A 13,734-nucleotide genomic window follows, 5' to 3' on the forward strand; every position below is an offset into this window, starting at 1 on the left:
CCCCCCCCCCCCCCCCCCCCCCAACCCCGCCTTTCCCTCCCACTAAGATACAAACTGCACCGTCCCTTCTGTTCCCCATCCATTAGGACCTGGTCTTGCGCAGCCCGCTTCTCCTCCTTCGCGCGGCCCACCCACCCGCCGCGTCATGGCCCTTTCCGCAGGGGCCATCGTCGGGGTGGTCCTAGGCGTCCTAGTCCTTGCCTTTGCCTTGATCGTGGGCCTCCGATTCCTTTGGATCATTCACGAGCTCCGCAAGCCTTGGGGAATTAGCCTTGAGCATCTCCACGACGACAGCGAAGCGGGACAGTACACGCGCCACATTTTCGGTCAATACTTGGAGGCTATCACCCCTACCAATGAGCAGCACATCTATCATTTTCGCAACGCACTCGTGGATGATGTGGCTACCTTTATTAGCAACCACCTCGACTTGTCGAGGTACACCTATGGAAAGTGCTCCGTCGACCTTGCCAAGTTCGTCGACGCCGCTGGGGATTTGGAAGACTGGAATATTTTCAACGAATACGAGGAGTAGCACGACTATGGCGAAGTAGAAATGGCGCTGCGCCACTTCATCTGTCGCGTCATTGGCGAGAGGATCAGACCCGACGGTGATCCCAAGACAACCCTACTACCACCTGACCTGCTGCAACTCTACCGACGGTTCGCCAAAGTTCCAGCCTCCGAGGTATCACGAGGAGGCACCGGCCATAGGGGCTCCAACGTTAGGAACTACAGCGATAATATTTCCACCATGATGCTGCACCATGTTAGTACTTCCCGTGCCTCTATGGCCCAATGGCCTCGTATCTCCCTACACGATTGCATCTCTAGAAACGTGTGTCCCTCCTGCTAATGATAGAAAACAACCAAAAACGCGGTAGTGGAGAGCTCTGGGCGGCAGCTACGCAGTGCCCCGGACAGTGAAAAAAAAGGATACAACCGTCAATCCGCCACGCTTTGTCCACGACGATTCCCGGCTTCCAGCCATTGCCGCCATACGGGAGCTGCTGTACACGCTGCTGGCCCCAATGGACAAAATTCGACCTTGCGACCCGTCTCCTCCCATCGACGGACACCCGTATGGATTGCAGACCGAACTCGGCCGCTCTGGGTTCATGGAATTGATGGTCTCGGCGACTGAGCTCGGACTGGCCATGTTCTCCAGCCCATGCCCAATGGATATCTTCTGGCCGGAGAACAGGGAGGGCCACGAGGACTTGGTGTGTTTCGGCATCACCGCGACCAACATTGTGCCAGGGTCATACGATAACTGCAGCAACGGCTTGGCGCACCGCAGGGTCCTCCTTCGACCGTACGACAAGCTGTATCAGCAGTGGAGGGACAGACAAATGCAGATCTCCCGCCAGGAATGGGATTTGAGGGCCGCGCAGGAGGCGGGGGGGAACGAATTTCTCAAGCACCGCCGAGAGTGGCGGGAGAACCTTGCGGCGTCCCGGAAGGGCTTGGCGCGGGCCCAGGCGGCACAGGCTGCCACGAACAAGTCGGACGAGGCCGAGGTCGCAGCGGCGGAGGCCGAGGAAGAGCGGGTCGCGGAAGAAGGCCGAGAGGAGCGCAAGAGGGCGTCGGAGGAAAAGCGCCGGAAGAGGGCCGAGAGCTGGGAGAGGTCGTATCAGGCTAGGCAGGAGCGCCTCGAAGCGGAGTACTCCAGAGCGGAGGGCTCCGGAGCTGGGGGCGCTGGGGCCCGGTGGTGGGCTGGGGCTGGCGTCGCTCGTGTCTCTGGTTGTGTCTCTGGTTTGCTTGTTTTTGTCTGGATTTCTGCGGTGCCTCGATGTTTTCTCTTGGGTTATCTTGGCCATCTTTCTGCTTCTTTCGTCAGTCGCTACCGCTGTTGTTATTTTTGTACGCGCGTGGTAGGCAGCACACTTCTATGGCGCCTACCAACCTTTTAATTGACTTGATAACCCAGGCAGTGCCTTCATATGCAAATCGTCTCCATTTTTTTGGGATTCATGTTGCTGTCGGCTTCAATCGCTCCATTGCCCGCTGTGCGCCCCGGATGGGCCTCAATCCACAGCGTTGGGTGGTGCCCTGACACACCCCACAGCAACGCGCCATTACTGCACGCCCGGCCTAGAAGCCCTGTAAGGCCCCGCTAACACAGCGGCCCACACCATCACTGAGTCCATCCCCGGGGCGCGTGCGTGCAGCGCACGACCGCATACAATTCCAGAAAATCAATTCCAGCCCCGCGACCGTGCAGCTTCGTCGCACATGCTGCGCAGCGCTGGGATTATGCGCCGTCGCCGATTTCCAAACTAGTTGGCCAAGTGAAGATGCGAACAACGAGAATGGGGATTGGGAAGCGCAAAGTTGGTTTTTGGATTTTATTTCCGGGATCACTCTGCCTAATATTTTCATTTGAATCCAAACGTGAAAGACGACCCGACGTGTAATCCAAATGCACATGGTACAAAAGAGAGACGAGAAAGAGCGGAAGGAAAGGAAAAAGGAAAGAGGGGACCAACGGAAGGCAAATGTAAAACGGCGTGATGGGAGAGCAATCTCAAAAGGTAGGACGAACATTATAGGAGGAAAAGACGAAGGAAAAGATAAAGAAATAAAGAGAAAAAAACGGAGGGAAAAGAGGGGAAAGAAGACAAAAAAGCAAAAAGTAAAAAAAAAATCCCGCCAGCAGTGGCTCATGCCAAGTAAGGCTGCTGCTTTCCTGGCCCATGTCGAACTCCTGTTCGCTGTAGAGATCCTCGTCGCTCCCATCTCCATCGCTGCCGTTGCTCTGGTTGGTGGTGGTGGTGGGGATGGACTGGCAGCGAGTCCTACTTGGAGCTGTTGAATGCCACCATCGTCTGCTCCAGGACTCGTGACGTGGCATTCATCCGCTCCCAATCCTCCTCCGACATATCATCGAGTCCCGCGAACTCATCTTCAAACTCTTCGCGGACATCTCTAACCGCCTCGTCGATCATAGCCATGGCAGCCGCCGCATTGGGCCGGACGCCACTGGCCCACCGCAGCCGGGCTATAAGGGTATCCTCCTTGATGATCGTTCCCACCTTCCGGTTTGCTTTCGCAGTCGTCGCGTAAAGGCGGCGCTCTGCATCCAAGATCCTCTTGAAGTACCCCGCCCGGTAATTGAGGGCGTGCCGGGCCTCGGTTCGAAGAATCCGCAGGTAGAGAAGTGTGTCGCCCAGTGCTCTCGCGCAGTCCTTGTAGACCAGCTGATCCCTTTCGGCCCTGTGAAAGGCATAGCCATAGTTCCAGGCACAGGTTAGGCATTTGGCCGCGAAGGCGACGATGGTCGGGACCTCGCCAAGAACCGATGCCATGTTGTTCGTGAGTGTGGGAGGCGAGAAAGGCGGGAGCGTGATGTCGCAAAGGTGCGGTGGTAGTAGATAGGTTGGCGTGGCACCAGGTTTAGTGCTGAACGGCAACCCGAGCAGGATGGGTAGAGGCGTGGAAGGGAGAGATTGGAAAGACGGAGGCCGAGAGTGGTATCAGGTGTTCAAGGTTGGAAAGGAGGTTTGGTTGATGGGAGAAAGGGGAAGTTGAAAAGATGAAGGACGGATGCAGCATCGCCCTTGATATACTGCAAAACTAGAGTGCAAGCCAGCTAGCCTCAAAGGAGACGCCATCGTTTCCTCGGAAGCAGATACGAAGGCGCCGCCCTGGGGGGTGTCGTCTGGAAATGGATGGCTTCTCTACACGACCCAAAGGTGGCCAGCGTCGCCCAGACCGGATGGTATCGCTGTTGGCCCATGCGACGGACCGCTACGAGAGCATCTCCACTACATGGCGATAGTTCATGCCAAACAAAGAAGAAAAAGGAAAGAGAAAACAGGGTATCCAAGCAAAAGGCCTGATGGGATGTGTCACTTCGCTTGTGGTACCGTGGCGGTGGCTGCTCGCCTTCTAGAAGCTGAGCTAGTGGCCAACGAAGGCGGAGAGTCGGCCAGGTGCAGGCACAAGAAAAAAAGAAAAGAGAAGCAAGGCGTCGGCGATGAGCGATGGCGACGGAGCACCAGAGCTGTCTAGCCCCCTTCACAAAGGGAGCAGAGTCGCAAAGTATTGTTAAACCCCGGTCAACACGGCAGCGCCGTGCCGGGCACTCTCAGCTGCGATGGACGCCTGCGGCCTCCCCTTCCTTCTCTCGTGGCATTCTGGATGTGTTGTCGGGCGCCGGCCGGCGGACCGCTGGGTACGCCGGCTGCCCACGGCCCACGGCCCACCGACATCTCGGACCTCGCGGGTGCCGAGCCGCGCGGAGGGACATGGTAACATGGCTGGGAGGGGGGTGGAGGGGCCACTGGGCCTGGCCCCGAGTGAGCCCTGCCAAACACTAGCATGGTGATCCAGTAGCGCCTCCTGCAGAGAGCCGCCCAATGACCGGGGCGGGTATGGGCCCGGACGTGTGATGGTACGGTGAGTGACCAACAGCGATGATCCGGCAGGGTCTCAGCCAAGGCGGATGGGGAGGCTGCCATCTACTAACAGCAGCCGAAGCGAGCTGACGACGCAGGGGGGAAAACAGGGTTTACTCCGATCGGAGAGGGCAAGTGAGGGGTGTGAACCTGAGGGGTGTGAACCGGCGCTTGCCGGAGCAGCATGGCGCGAGACGAGCTGTTTTCCCGTCCTGGCCAAACGAGGTTACACTAAACGCAGACAGCAAACAGCCATCGGACGTCGCCAGCTGCCCCAGCAAGCCCCCCATTGAGGGGGTAAGCAAGCAAGCTGGGCGGGAGATTTGCACGGGCAGCTCCGGGCCGCCGCCTCTTGGAGCTGGGCGGGCTGACCAAATCTACCAGGCTTGCACGGGCAGGCGACTCTTCTCGCCGCTTGTCGCGATGGCAACAAATCGGCGAGGGGGGCGCTGCCTGTGGTGGTGGCCGGTTTCGATGCTACACGTAATGGTGCCCGTTTGCTGGGTGGAAGCGGAATTTTTTAACCGGTTTGCCCGCGAAACGGCACACGGGAATGTTCCTAGCCCATAGGCTTTTCTTTTTTTTGCCCTCCAACACGCTCCCTTTCCCTTTTCCTTCAACGTTACCGCCTGCCTGTTTAGGCCTGCAAACGGACGACGTCTGAATAAGAATTGTGGAGCTCTGGGGTGGGAGGGGCCCAGCGGCTTGGTTGGGGTGTGTGCCAGGCGTCAGCTCCCTAGTGCCTAGAGACCCAAGCTCCAAGATTGTAATTTGCCGAAATCTCCCAGCCCGCGCGTGGGTGCAGACATGGTGGGGGGTGTCGGTGGTGTGTGCCCGACTGCTGAGCAGGGTCTCAACCCGCGCTCGGACAGTCGCTCGATTAGCTCGCACAGTACGGAAAACGTCATCTGGCAGGGCAGCACGGGCAGTCGTGGCTGTCGCTAGCAAAGGCGGCAGGGCAGGCCTTGGAGTGGCCCACACCCCTCTCCCCTTCTCCCACATGGCTGGATCTACCGACAGGAGGGAACCGTCCGGTGTGCTGGCGTGCCTTGCAAACCCCTGGACTGACAGCCGCACCCAACCCTACTGGGTACGGCCGCGCGATCGGGAAGAGGGGTCCCAGAAGATCTGGCATCGGCGTGCGACGTTGCAGATTTCAACGCAAAGCGGCACAAGCAGCAAAAGACCGCCATGGATATTTTACACTGCTGCAGTCGTCGAAAACAGGACAAGTGCGTGGGAACTCAATTAGCGACACATTCGACTTTCCAGTCTCTTCCAGTTTGCCAGGGAAACACCTGGCAGGTCGGCGGACAGGTAGGTGGTACGGTATGTAGCTTGGGTGGCGTGAATGTCCATGCATGCAGTCAAACTGGAGTGGGCTGGCGGGGACTGATGGCCGCATTTTATCCAATCAAAAGGCCCAGGGATCGGTGGATAGGTACTGAAGGAATGTAGATGGTAGCGGGAGGGCGCTGGAACATTCACGATGGGGAGCGGTGATTGAACGGCACTGGCGATCTGGGCTGTTGTATCGTCGATGATGCAGTCCAGGTGAAAGCTTCCCTTTTGGTCCCCGGCTTGTTCTTGGCAGCCCAATCAGCCATGTAGGGCATACCCGACAAAACAGCCAGGACGTAGATCAAGCTCATGGGTGTGTACAGCGACACGGACGGAAACTCCCCCCAATCTCCTGTAGATAACGGATTGTTCGTATTCCTATTCTGTAGTCTTTAAAAAAAAAAAAAAAAAAGAACTTTGGATATTGTCGCAAAATCCAATGCCTACACTATCCAAACGCTGCCAGCCTGCGGTCTAGGCGATCCAGAACCAGATCCTCTGCCAAACGTTCTTGGGCACCGGCTCGACGTCGGAGGCGGCCAGCTCCTCCATCTCGCGCACGCCCGTGACGACATCGATGTCCTCCGTCTTCCTAAAGAAGGGCGTCCGCTTCACCGCCTTGTGGCCCAGGTAGAGGACCAGGAAGATTGGGAGGGTGATGTAGGCGACCAGGAACGACTCGACCTCCCACCTTCCCGGGAAGAAGAGGGCGAAGCCGTTGGTCAGCGTCAGGAGGACGAGCACCAGCAGGGTGAAGTAGGTGCCGTATGGCTGCAGGGCGCCCCTGAAGGGCAGCGTGTGCAGCAGGCCGCGGAAGGTGAGCGCCGAGCGGAAGCGCAGGTAGGTGACGAGGACGACGATCCAGGCGATGTAGCCCGAGATGGTGCTGATGGCGGGATGGATTGTGTGAGTATACTTCGAATAATGGAAATGGGCGAGGGGAATGGGCAGCGACGGCCAACTACGTACCTTAGATTCATCAGCCACGTAAACACGAGCCCGCTCTTCTCGTTCACCTTGAGGTACGCCAGCAGGCCGACGGACCAGGTGGCCAGCACGGCGGCGTAGGGCACGCCGCGCTTGGTTGACCTGGCAAAGACGCGGGGCGCCTGGCCGTTGAGGGCGAGCGAGTAGAGCACGCGCGAGCCCGAGTACAGGAAGGCGTTGCCGGCGGACCAGGCGCTGGTCAGGATGGCGGCGTTGATGACGTGGTTGAGCCCGACGATGCCGGCGCGCTGGATGCCGATGACCCAGGGGGACGCGTTGGCGTTGGACTCCTTGTTGAGCAGGTTCTTGTCGTCGTGCGGCGTGATGACGCCGACCATGAGGGAGCCCAGGCCGTAGAAGATGGCGAGCCGCCAGATGAAGCGCCGCGCGGCCTTTGGGATGTTGCGGCGCGGGGCCACCGTCTCGCCCGACGCGAGCGCGATCAGCTCGGGCGAGGTGATGAAGGCGAAGCCAGCCTGGACGAAGGCGGCCCAGTAGGCGAGGAAGTTGCCGGTGCTGCCCTCGACGAGGTACGGCTTTATGGCGCCGGGGCTGTGCCAGTAGAGGAAGCCGATGCGCTCGCCGTTGGGCGCGCCGCCCAGGATGATGACGAGGGACACGAGGATGAGGCCCATGATGGTGATGAACTTGATGCTGGCGAACCAGAACTCGGCCTCGCCGAAGACGCCGACGGCGAAAATGTTGAGGCCTAGCGTCACCAATAGAATAATGGTGATCCAGACCCAGGAAGGGACGGGGGTCTGCCAGTAGTCCAGGAGAATGGCGCCGGCAACCGCCTCGGCACCAACAAGCATAGCATACGCATCTAAGCGACAAGGTAGACAAGGTTAGGAACGGCAAATGCTACAAGGCTGGACGCGCCGTGTCACCTACACCAGTAGTTGTATCCCGTGGCAAAAGCCAGCGAGGGATCGACAAAGCGGTCGACAAAGTAGCTGTGGTACATGGTCAGTAGACGATTAATTGCCTACAGCAAGCCAGAGAGTGGCAGGGGCCGACACTCACGGGATGGAGATTCCCTTTAGGGGCAGGTACGTCGAGATTTCGGCCAGGTCGTTCATGATGAAGTACACCAGAACCATCATGGAGCAGTATGCCAGGAATAGAGGTAGCGGGCCGACGAGGCTCAGGATGCCCCCGGATCCGACAAAGAGCCCTGTCCCGATGCTGCAGGCGCCAACGAAGGCAGGTCAGTGTCGGCGCGCGGCGTGCCAAAAAGAACCGAACCGTCATCCACGACCACCGCGGCATGCCGTCCGGAGGGGGTTGGGCCTCCACTCACGCTCCGCCCAGGGCCAAGAACTGGATGTGCCTGCTCTTCAGCCCGCGCTCCAGCTGGTTGTGCTTGCCGAGCAGGTCCTCGGTGCCGTCGGGGCGGACGCGGGCGATGTCGAAGTCCTGCACGGACCCGACCGTGGGCTTGCCCTCGACGTCGGCGCCGGGGCTTGGGGAGCCGCCGTCGTCCTTCATGATGGCGATGGCGCGGTCGGCAGTGTCCTGTCCGTTGTTCCTCGGCGCGCGACGCGTGTTTGAGTGACGGGCGGCTGGCGTGGTCGGGCGGTGAGGGTGGGGGCTTGATTGACGATGGCTCAAGGTTTCCCGGCTTGGTGGAAGCTGCCTACGCACGCACACATGGGCTAGCGGACAAGCCGAAAGGTAAACGGGAGGAGAGAAGAGACAAGACGATCGTCATCAGACGAACGGAAAGAAAAACAAGAGAAAGAAAAAGAAAAGCTCTTGGCCGATCCCCTGGACACTGACGGGGCCCATCTCAATGTAACGGCGCATTGTGGCGACCGACGACTTTTTTTTCCCTTAGCCTTCGAGATTGGCAGCTCCGAATCGGCATCATAATCGGCATCACCCCATGGGACCTTTCCCCTTCCAGAGCTCGGTCGGCGGTGGGGCGCGGGGAAAAGGAACCGGGTCGGTGGGGACAGGGGCAACGCTAGACTTTGGCGGGCAGGTACAGGCCAATTCGTAGTCTTGGCCGACTGACGGGCGCAGCTTACTCGCCTGTCGCTGCCTGCGCTGTTGGGCGATCCGTGGCTCGAGCCGGCTTGACTGCGGACTCGGCAGCATGACGTTAAAGCTGGAGTGTTAGGTACCATTTACGTGGCTGCTGGCCTAGATGGTGTGCTCTGAACGGCTCGTTGATTCCATCACAACACCACAATCACCTTCTGGGATGCCCCTGGAGAAGCGCCGATGGGGAATTGGGCTGCGGGGCGCCCCCGCACGTTATCCTTCGGCGCGTCTCGGGGCATCCTGGCGGGCCTACGAGTAAGTCTTGCGCCGCCAGTACGCAACAAAGTAAAAAGACAGATTGTCTGCTAAAGATGCGGTATTGCCCTCCAAAGTGAAATGCCTCGTTTGCGGGTACAGCCGCGCTGCCGCGCTGCCGCGCCGCCACTGCCGGACAAACGAACTGCCTGGCTGTCCCCAACCAACCACAGCTTATCAAAACCGGAGCCGTTGGACTAGGTAATTGTGGGTCACAGACAGGGGGGAAGACCCGCCTTTCCTTGGCAGATGCAAGAGGGAACATCCCAACCTAACTTGGCGCCGCCGTCGCGTGCGCTCCCGCTGCCCCGAGCCTCGCGTCGGCCGCGCTCTGCTCGTTGACGTGTAGGATTGCCTCCCGGGCGCCGTCCCACGCCCTCCGCTTGCCTGTCTCGAAAAAGCGGTAGATGTGCGGCGAGTTGACGCCCCAGGCCGCCAGCAGCCACAGCCTGGGCTCGCGCACGAAAAACAGGAGGCCGCGCCACGTCCAGCCGAGCGACGCGTACACGCCCGAGCCGGCGGCCTCGTCCACCCAGCGGAGCCACGAGTGCGGGTCCACCACCAGGCCCTCTGGCTGCGCGATCTGGGGGCGACGCCGCCGCCGCGCCGCCCGGTAGCCGCGCGCCTGGGCGTCCGCTTGCGCCTCCATCTCGGCCCGCGGCGGCAGCGCCGCCTTGCCCGCCCACACCTGCGCCACCGCCATGCCCGCCACCTCGCGCTGCACCGCCGCGTGGATCAGGACCAGGTAGTTGAGGCAGGCCAGCGAGTCCGCCCACCGCGGCGGGAAGATGTTGCGGTACAGCCGCGGGACCCTCGGCGCTGGGTGCGCTTGTTTTGCACCTATTGCATAATCCTCCTCATCCGAGCACGGGGTCGACTCGTCGCCGTCCTCGTCGTCGTCGTCGTACTCAAGCACCCCCGGCGCCAACACCCCGAGCGACGAGGTGTAACCCGTGCACACAATAACGGCATCCACATCCCGCACAACCCGCCCGTCCTCCATCTCCAGCTCCCGTGGCCCGACGAACCTCTTTAGCGCGCGCGTGGCCGTAATGCCCCCACCGCGCAGCAGCGGCACCAGGTCGTCGTTGACGACCAGGCTCGCGATGTTGGTCGCCAGCGCCGGCGTGACGCCCAGCAGCGCATCCTCGCCGGCCCTGCTGCCGCCCCACGCCTTGCGCGCGACGCCCGAGAGCTGCAGGCACATCAGGCGGCGGTGCACCGCGGGCATGTGCGCCTGCAGCCAGACGCTGATGCGCGCCATGCGCCAGGTCAGCGAGCGGTCGTAGCGCTGCCCGTCCACGTTGCGCGGGATCACGACCGCGCGCCGTCGGTGCGCTAGGTAGACGCCTCGAGCGTGCGAGGCAAGTTCCTGCGGCCGCGCGGGTTGGTGAGGGGAGAGCGCGCATGTCAGTAACCTTGGCGACGAGCCTTTCCCCCTACTGGAGCCAAGTGCGGTTCTGTGCTAGGAGTCTAGACACAAGGAAGACGCACCACAGCGCAGTCGCACGCAGTGTTGCCCTGCCCGACGACCACGACGTTCAGACCCTGGAAATCCTTCGGCCTGTTACCCCACCGTGATATCAGCGCACACGCCCTGGAAAATCCAGACATGGCAAGATCTCGCGACCCACCGTTTGTATGCCTGTGAGTGGATGACCTTGCCCTCAAACAGCTCCCGGCCTTCAAATTCCGGGAGTGGCTTGGGTACGGTCTCGGTGCCGGCCGCCACCAAGACCTTGTCGAATGACAGAGGCTCCGCCTCCCCTTCGACGTCCAGCAGCCAGGCCGTATCGTCGCTGCTGCGCCGGACCGACCTCACGACCGCGCCGAACCGTATCCTGTCCATCAGGCCGAAGTGTTGGGCGTAAGACTGGTAGTAGCTTGCCATGTCCTCCGCCATGGGGAATCTGGGGAAGTCTTGTTGCCAAGTGGAGTGAAGGGACAGAGTCAGAGTCCCAGTCCCAGCCCGTCGGATCTATCAAAATTTCATTCGAGGTGTGGGGGCAGAGAGGGTGTATACCATCAGGGAACGGAAAGTCCGTAAAGCACGACTGCACAAGTCACGAACGTCAACAAACAGCTCCTCGAACACCGCTACTCGGCGACTCGCAGGAAAAAGGGACGCCCCCACAATGAACTTGCTCATCTGGTACCGGGTGTCCTTGGTCGCCGAGGTGTAGTTGGGGACGTCGGAGAAGGCCCAAAGGCCGCCCACGTCGGGGCGGCGCTCGAAGCCGGTGACCTGAAACCCCTCCTCCTGGAGCGACTTGATGGCGGCCAGGCCGGCCGGGCCTTTTTTTTTCGCACCCCGTCCATGCGGTCTCAAGTCAGCACCGGGTGACGCTTCCATGCTCTACAACGGTAACGGTAGGGCCGCTTCCCAAGTGGAGACCTCACCAGCGCCAATCACGGCCACGCGGGCAGAATCCGTCGACATGTCGAATGGAACCCGACTACTCGAGACGTCCTCGGAAGCCTGCTTTGGTGCTGGGCTTGGCGGATTGGGCATCGAGATAAAGCTGGAGGACTCGAAGGCAAGCATTTCTTCTCCCGTGCGAGAGCGAATCAGCGGATGCCCTCGCTTTTATTCCTGCCGGCGACAGACGTCATGGGACCCGCATCCCACCCCCGGCTACTGTGTGCAAGGGAGGATCAGTGTCACCATCGCAACTGCCAACAGCCCATTGCAATTTCCCGGTTGGGTGCGACCGTATTTTTCCCCAGCCCGCCACTCGAATGTGCGCCCTTGCATTAAAGTCCACAATCTTTATTGTGGTCTTTTTTCCTTGTCCCCCTTCCCTTCGTTTTTACCCCGCCTTCCCTTTCCCCATGTCCGGCTTCGTTCTTCCTTATCCCTATTTTCCAGAGTGCACATCACTGGTCGCGCTACATGCGGTGGCCGACGCGAGGACATTTAATCTCAAATCCGTGTCTGATGTATTGTCAAATGTCATTTGACCCTGGGCTGTCTGCTGCGTATCGCTAGTTGTATCCCGGCGTAGCGGGATGGATGTCTAACCGTCCCTCACGTCCATATTTTCTTGTGTGATGACCTTCACACCAGCTCCTAAACACCCGGCGTCCTTTTCTTTTTATTCTTTTTCTTTTTTTACTCCTTCGGGATCCTGACAGCCGTGGGCTTCCACTCCCCAAAAACGTTCTTGATCTCGGGGATGGTGCTCAGTCCGGCCATGTACTTGACGACGTTGGGGGCGGCCTTGGCCATTTCCTCGTCGAGCATGAAGCCGGCGGCGAAGAAGAGGGCACCGCCTACCATGACGTCGGCCATGGAGAGCTTGTCGCCGACCAGGAAGGCCTTGCCGTCCTTGAACTCGGCGTCGAGGGCGACGAGGGCGCGCTGGAGGCCGGCCGCCGCCGCGTCGTGGGCGGCGGGGTTGGCGGGAGCAAGCTTGAAGACGTAGCCGATCAGGACGGGGATGACGCTGCCGACGAGCTCCGAGTCGGCGAAGAGCGACCAGCGCCAGACCAGCGAGCGCTCGGCCACCGTCTTGCCGAGCAGCTGGTCGGCCAGCGGGCCCGAGCCGGCGATGTGGGCACAGATGGCGCCGCCCTCGGTCACGCGCAGCCCGTCGGCCGTCTCCATGGCGGGCACCTTGCCGAGCGGGAACTTGGCCTTCCACTCGGGCGCCTGGTTGGCCACGCCGAACTGCCACTCGTCCGGGCCGGGAACGTGGAGCTCCAGCCCGTTCAGGGCGGCGATGACCTGGGCCTGCGCGGGTTGGCGGCGGGGTCTGTCAGTGGCAATGGTCTCGCGGACGGCCGGGGAGGGGCGCTGCTACCCCGCGTCCAGGGGCTTAACAGGAAGTGGGGGGGTTGGCGGCGGTGTCCACTTACCCGCTTCACGCGGGGGTTGTCCGGGTAGGCGTAGATGGTAGCGAAGGGAGCCATTGTTGCAGGTGAGGGGGTGGATTTGCTTGGGCGGCCTGGTGTGTCTGGTGTGGGTGAGGGGCAGATGGGTTGATGTCCAGCATTGACGACAGACCCGAGCCCTCGCCAAACGGGGAGGGAGCGGCGTCTTTAATACCGTCAGCAAGCGGAACGCGGCAGGCGCCAACGTGTCAAACCCACATCCACATCCCACTTGATAAGCTCCTGTGGATCACCATTGTGTCAGCCGGTGGACACCAACCTATACAACCCCCGAGTACCGACCAAGTTCCGACCGGCTTTAATTGACGCACTGCCGGCCATCCCTGCTGACCCGCTGCCCCGCCCCTAACGACCTTCGTACCATGTGCACGTAAAGGCGTGGCTCATGGTTCCCCCCGTCGTCAGATTGGTAAGCCGGCGACTGGGCCCGGGCGCTCTCGGTCCTCTTCAGGATCTGCTGCGCCAGCGTCTGGTTCGCCGTGACGGTCGTCACCCCGGCCTCCCACCCGTACATGAAAGACTCCATGTTGACGTCGTTGAGCAGCTCCCGCGCCACGGAGCCCGCGATCGGAGGCAGCGCCCCCGCCTCGACCAGCGCCTCCCAGCGCCCCGCCATCCCGGCGTCGACCACCCTGATCGGCAGCCGCAGCGACGGCGGGACCGGATGGATCGAGTGCCGCTGCAGCTCCCGCCTCGCCTCCTCGGCGCCGGGCTCCTCCTCCTCCTCCCCCGGACCGGCGGGCAGCAGCGCGGCCAGGCGCGCCGGCTCGCCGCCCGACCCGAGCGTGCCGACGATCTGCCGCACGCG

The 13,734-nt window shown here is 61.0% G+C and overlaps 8 protein-coding genes across 8 annotated transcripts; 3 read left to right on the top strand and 5 right to left on the bottom strand.

Annotated features, from left to right (window-relative positions):
• Window positions 1–145: 145 nt before the first annotated feature.
• GGTG_11868 (hypothetical protein) lies at window positions 146–535 on the top strand (the record flags this gene model as incomplete). Its single annotated transcript, XM_009229759.1, has 1 exon — window positions 146–535. The coding sequence occupies one exon, from the start codon at window positions 146–148 to the stop codon at window positions 533–535; it is 390 nt and encodes a 129-aa protein (XP_009228023.1).
• Window positions 536–1,178: 643 nt separating this feature from the next.
• GGTG_11869 (hypothetical protein) lies at window positions 1,179–1,878 on the top strand (the record flags this gene model as incomplete). Its single annotated transcript, XM_009229760.1, has 2 exons — window positions 1,179–1,734; window positions 1,841–1,878. The coding sequence occupies 2 exons, from the start codon at window positions 1,179–1,181 to the stop codon at window positions 1,876–1,878; spliced, it is 594 nt and encodes a 197-aa protein (XP_009228024.1).
• A 428-nt stretch (window positions 1,879–2,306) lies between these two features.
• Window positions 2,307–3,594, bottom strand: GGTG_11870 (hypothetical protein). The gene has a single exon (XM_009229761.1). The coding sequence runs from the start codon at window positions 3,306–3,308 to the stop codon at window positions 2,799–2,801; it is 510 nt and encodes a 169-aa protein (XP_009228025.1). The 5' UTR covers window positions 3,309–3,594; the 3' UTR covers window positions 2,307–2,798.
• Window positions 3,595–4,099: 505 nt separating this feature from the next.
• On the top strand, window positions 4,100–5,903 carry GGTG_11871 (hypothetical protein; the record flags this gene model as incomplete). Its single annotated transcript, XM_009229762.1, has 6 exons — window positions 4,100–4,301; window positions 4,353–4,401; window positions 4,511–4,697; window positions 5,080–5,632; window positions 5,683–5,729; window positions 5,859–5,903. 6 exons carry the CDS (start codon window positions 4,100–4,102, stop codon window positions 5,901–5,903), a joined length of 1,083 nt encoding a protein of 360 aa, XP_009228026.1.
• Window positions 5,904–6,103: 200 nt separating this feature from the next.
• GGTG_11872 (proline-specific permease) lies at window positions 6,104–8,574 on the bottom strand. Its single transcript, XM_009229763.1, has 5 exons — window positions 8,032–8,574; window positions 7,755–7,916; window positions 7,623–7,684; window positions 6,711–7,554; window positions 6,104–6,627 (listed from the first exon to the last, which is right to left on the bottom strand). Exons 1-5 carry the CDS (start codon window positions 8,217–8,219, stop codon window positions 6,216–6,218), a joined length of 1,668 nt encoding a protein of 555 aa, XP_009228027.1. The 5' UTR covers window positions 8,220–8,574; the 3' UTR covers window positions 6,104–6,215.
• A 507-nt stretch (window positions 8,575–9,081) lies between these two features.
• Window positions 9,082–11,586, bottom strand: GGTG_11873 (flavin containing monooxygenase 9). Its single transcript, XM_009229764.1, has 6 exons — window positions 11,433–11,586; window positions 11,167–11,327; window positions 11,056–11,086; window positions 10,667–10,952; window positions 10,527–10,596; window positions 9,082–10,404 (listed from the first exon to the last, which is right to left on the bottom strand). The coding sequence occupies exons 1-6, from the start codon at window positions 11,575–11,577 to the stop codon at window positions 9,304–9,306; spliced, it is 1,794 nt and encodes a 597-aa protein (XP_009228028.1). The 5' UTR covers window positions 11,578–11,586; the 3' UTR covers window positions 9,082–9,303.
• Window positions 11,587–12,144: 558 nt separating this feature from the next.
• Window positions 12,145–12,944, bottom strand: GGTG_11874 (hypothetical protein; the record flags this gene model as incomplete). The annotated part of the gene is made up of 2 exons (XM_009229765.1): window positions 12,145–12,765; window positions 12,891–12,944. The coding sequence occupies 2 exons, from the start codon at window positions 12,942–12,944 to the stop codon at window positions 12,145–12,147; spliced, it is 675 nt and encodes a 224-aa protein (XP_009228029.1).
• A 280-nt stretch (window positions 12,945–13,224) lies between these two features.
• On the bottom strand, window positions 13,225–13,542 carry GGTG_11875 (hypothetical protein; the record flags this gene model as incomplete). Its single annotated transcript, XM_009229766.1, has 1 exon — window positions 13,225–13,542. The coding sequence occupies one exon, from the start codon at window positions 13,540–13,542 to the stop codon at window positions 13,225–13,227; it is 318 nt and encodes a 105-aa protein (XP_009228030.1).
• Window positions 13,543–13,734: the final 192 nt, after the last annotated feature.

Source organism: Gaeumannomyces tritici (genome assembly GCF_000145635.1).
Source record: "Gaeumannomyces tritici R3-111a-1 unplaced genomic scaffold supercont2.7, whole genome shotgun sequence".
In the NCBI taxonomy this organism is placed as follows: Eukaryota; Fungi; Ascomycota; class Sordariomycetes; order Magnaporthales; family Magnaporthaceae; genus Gaeumannomyces; species Gaeumannomyces tritici.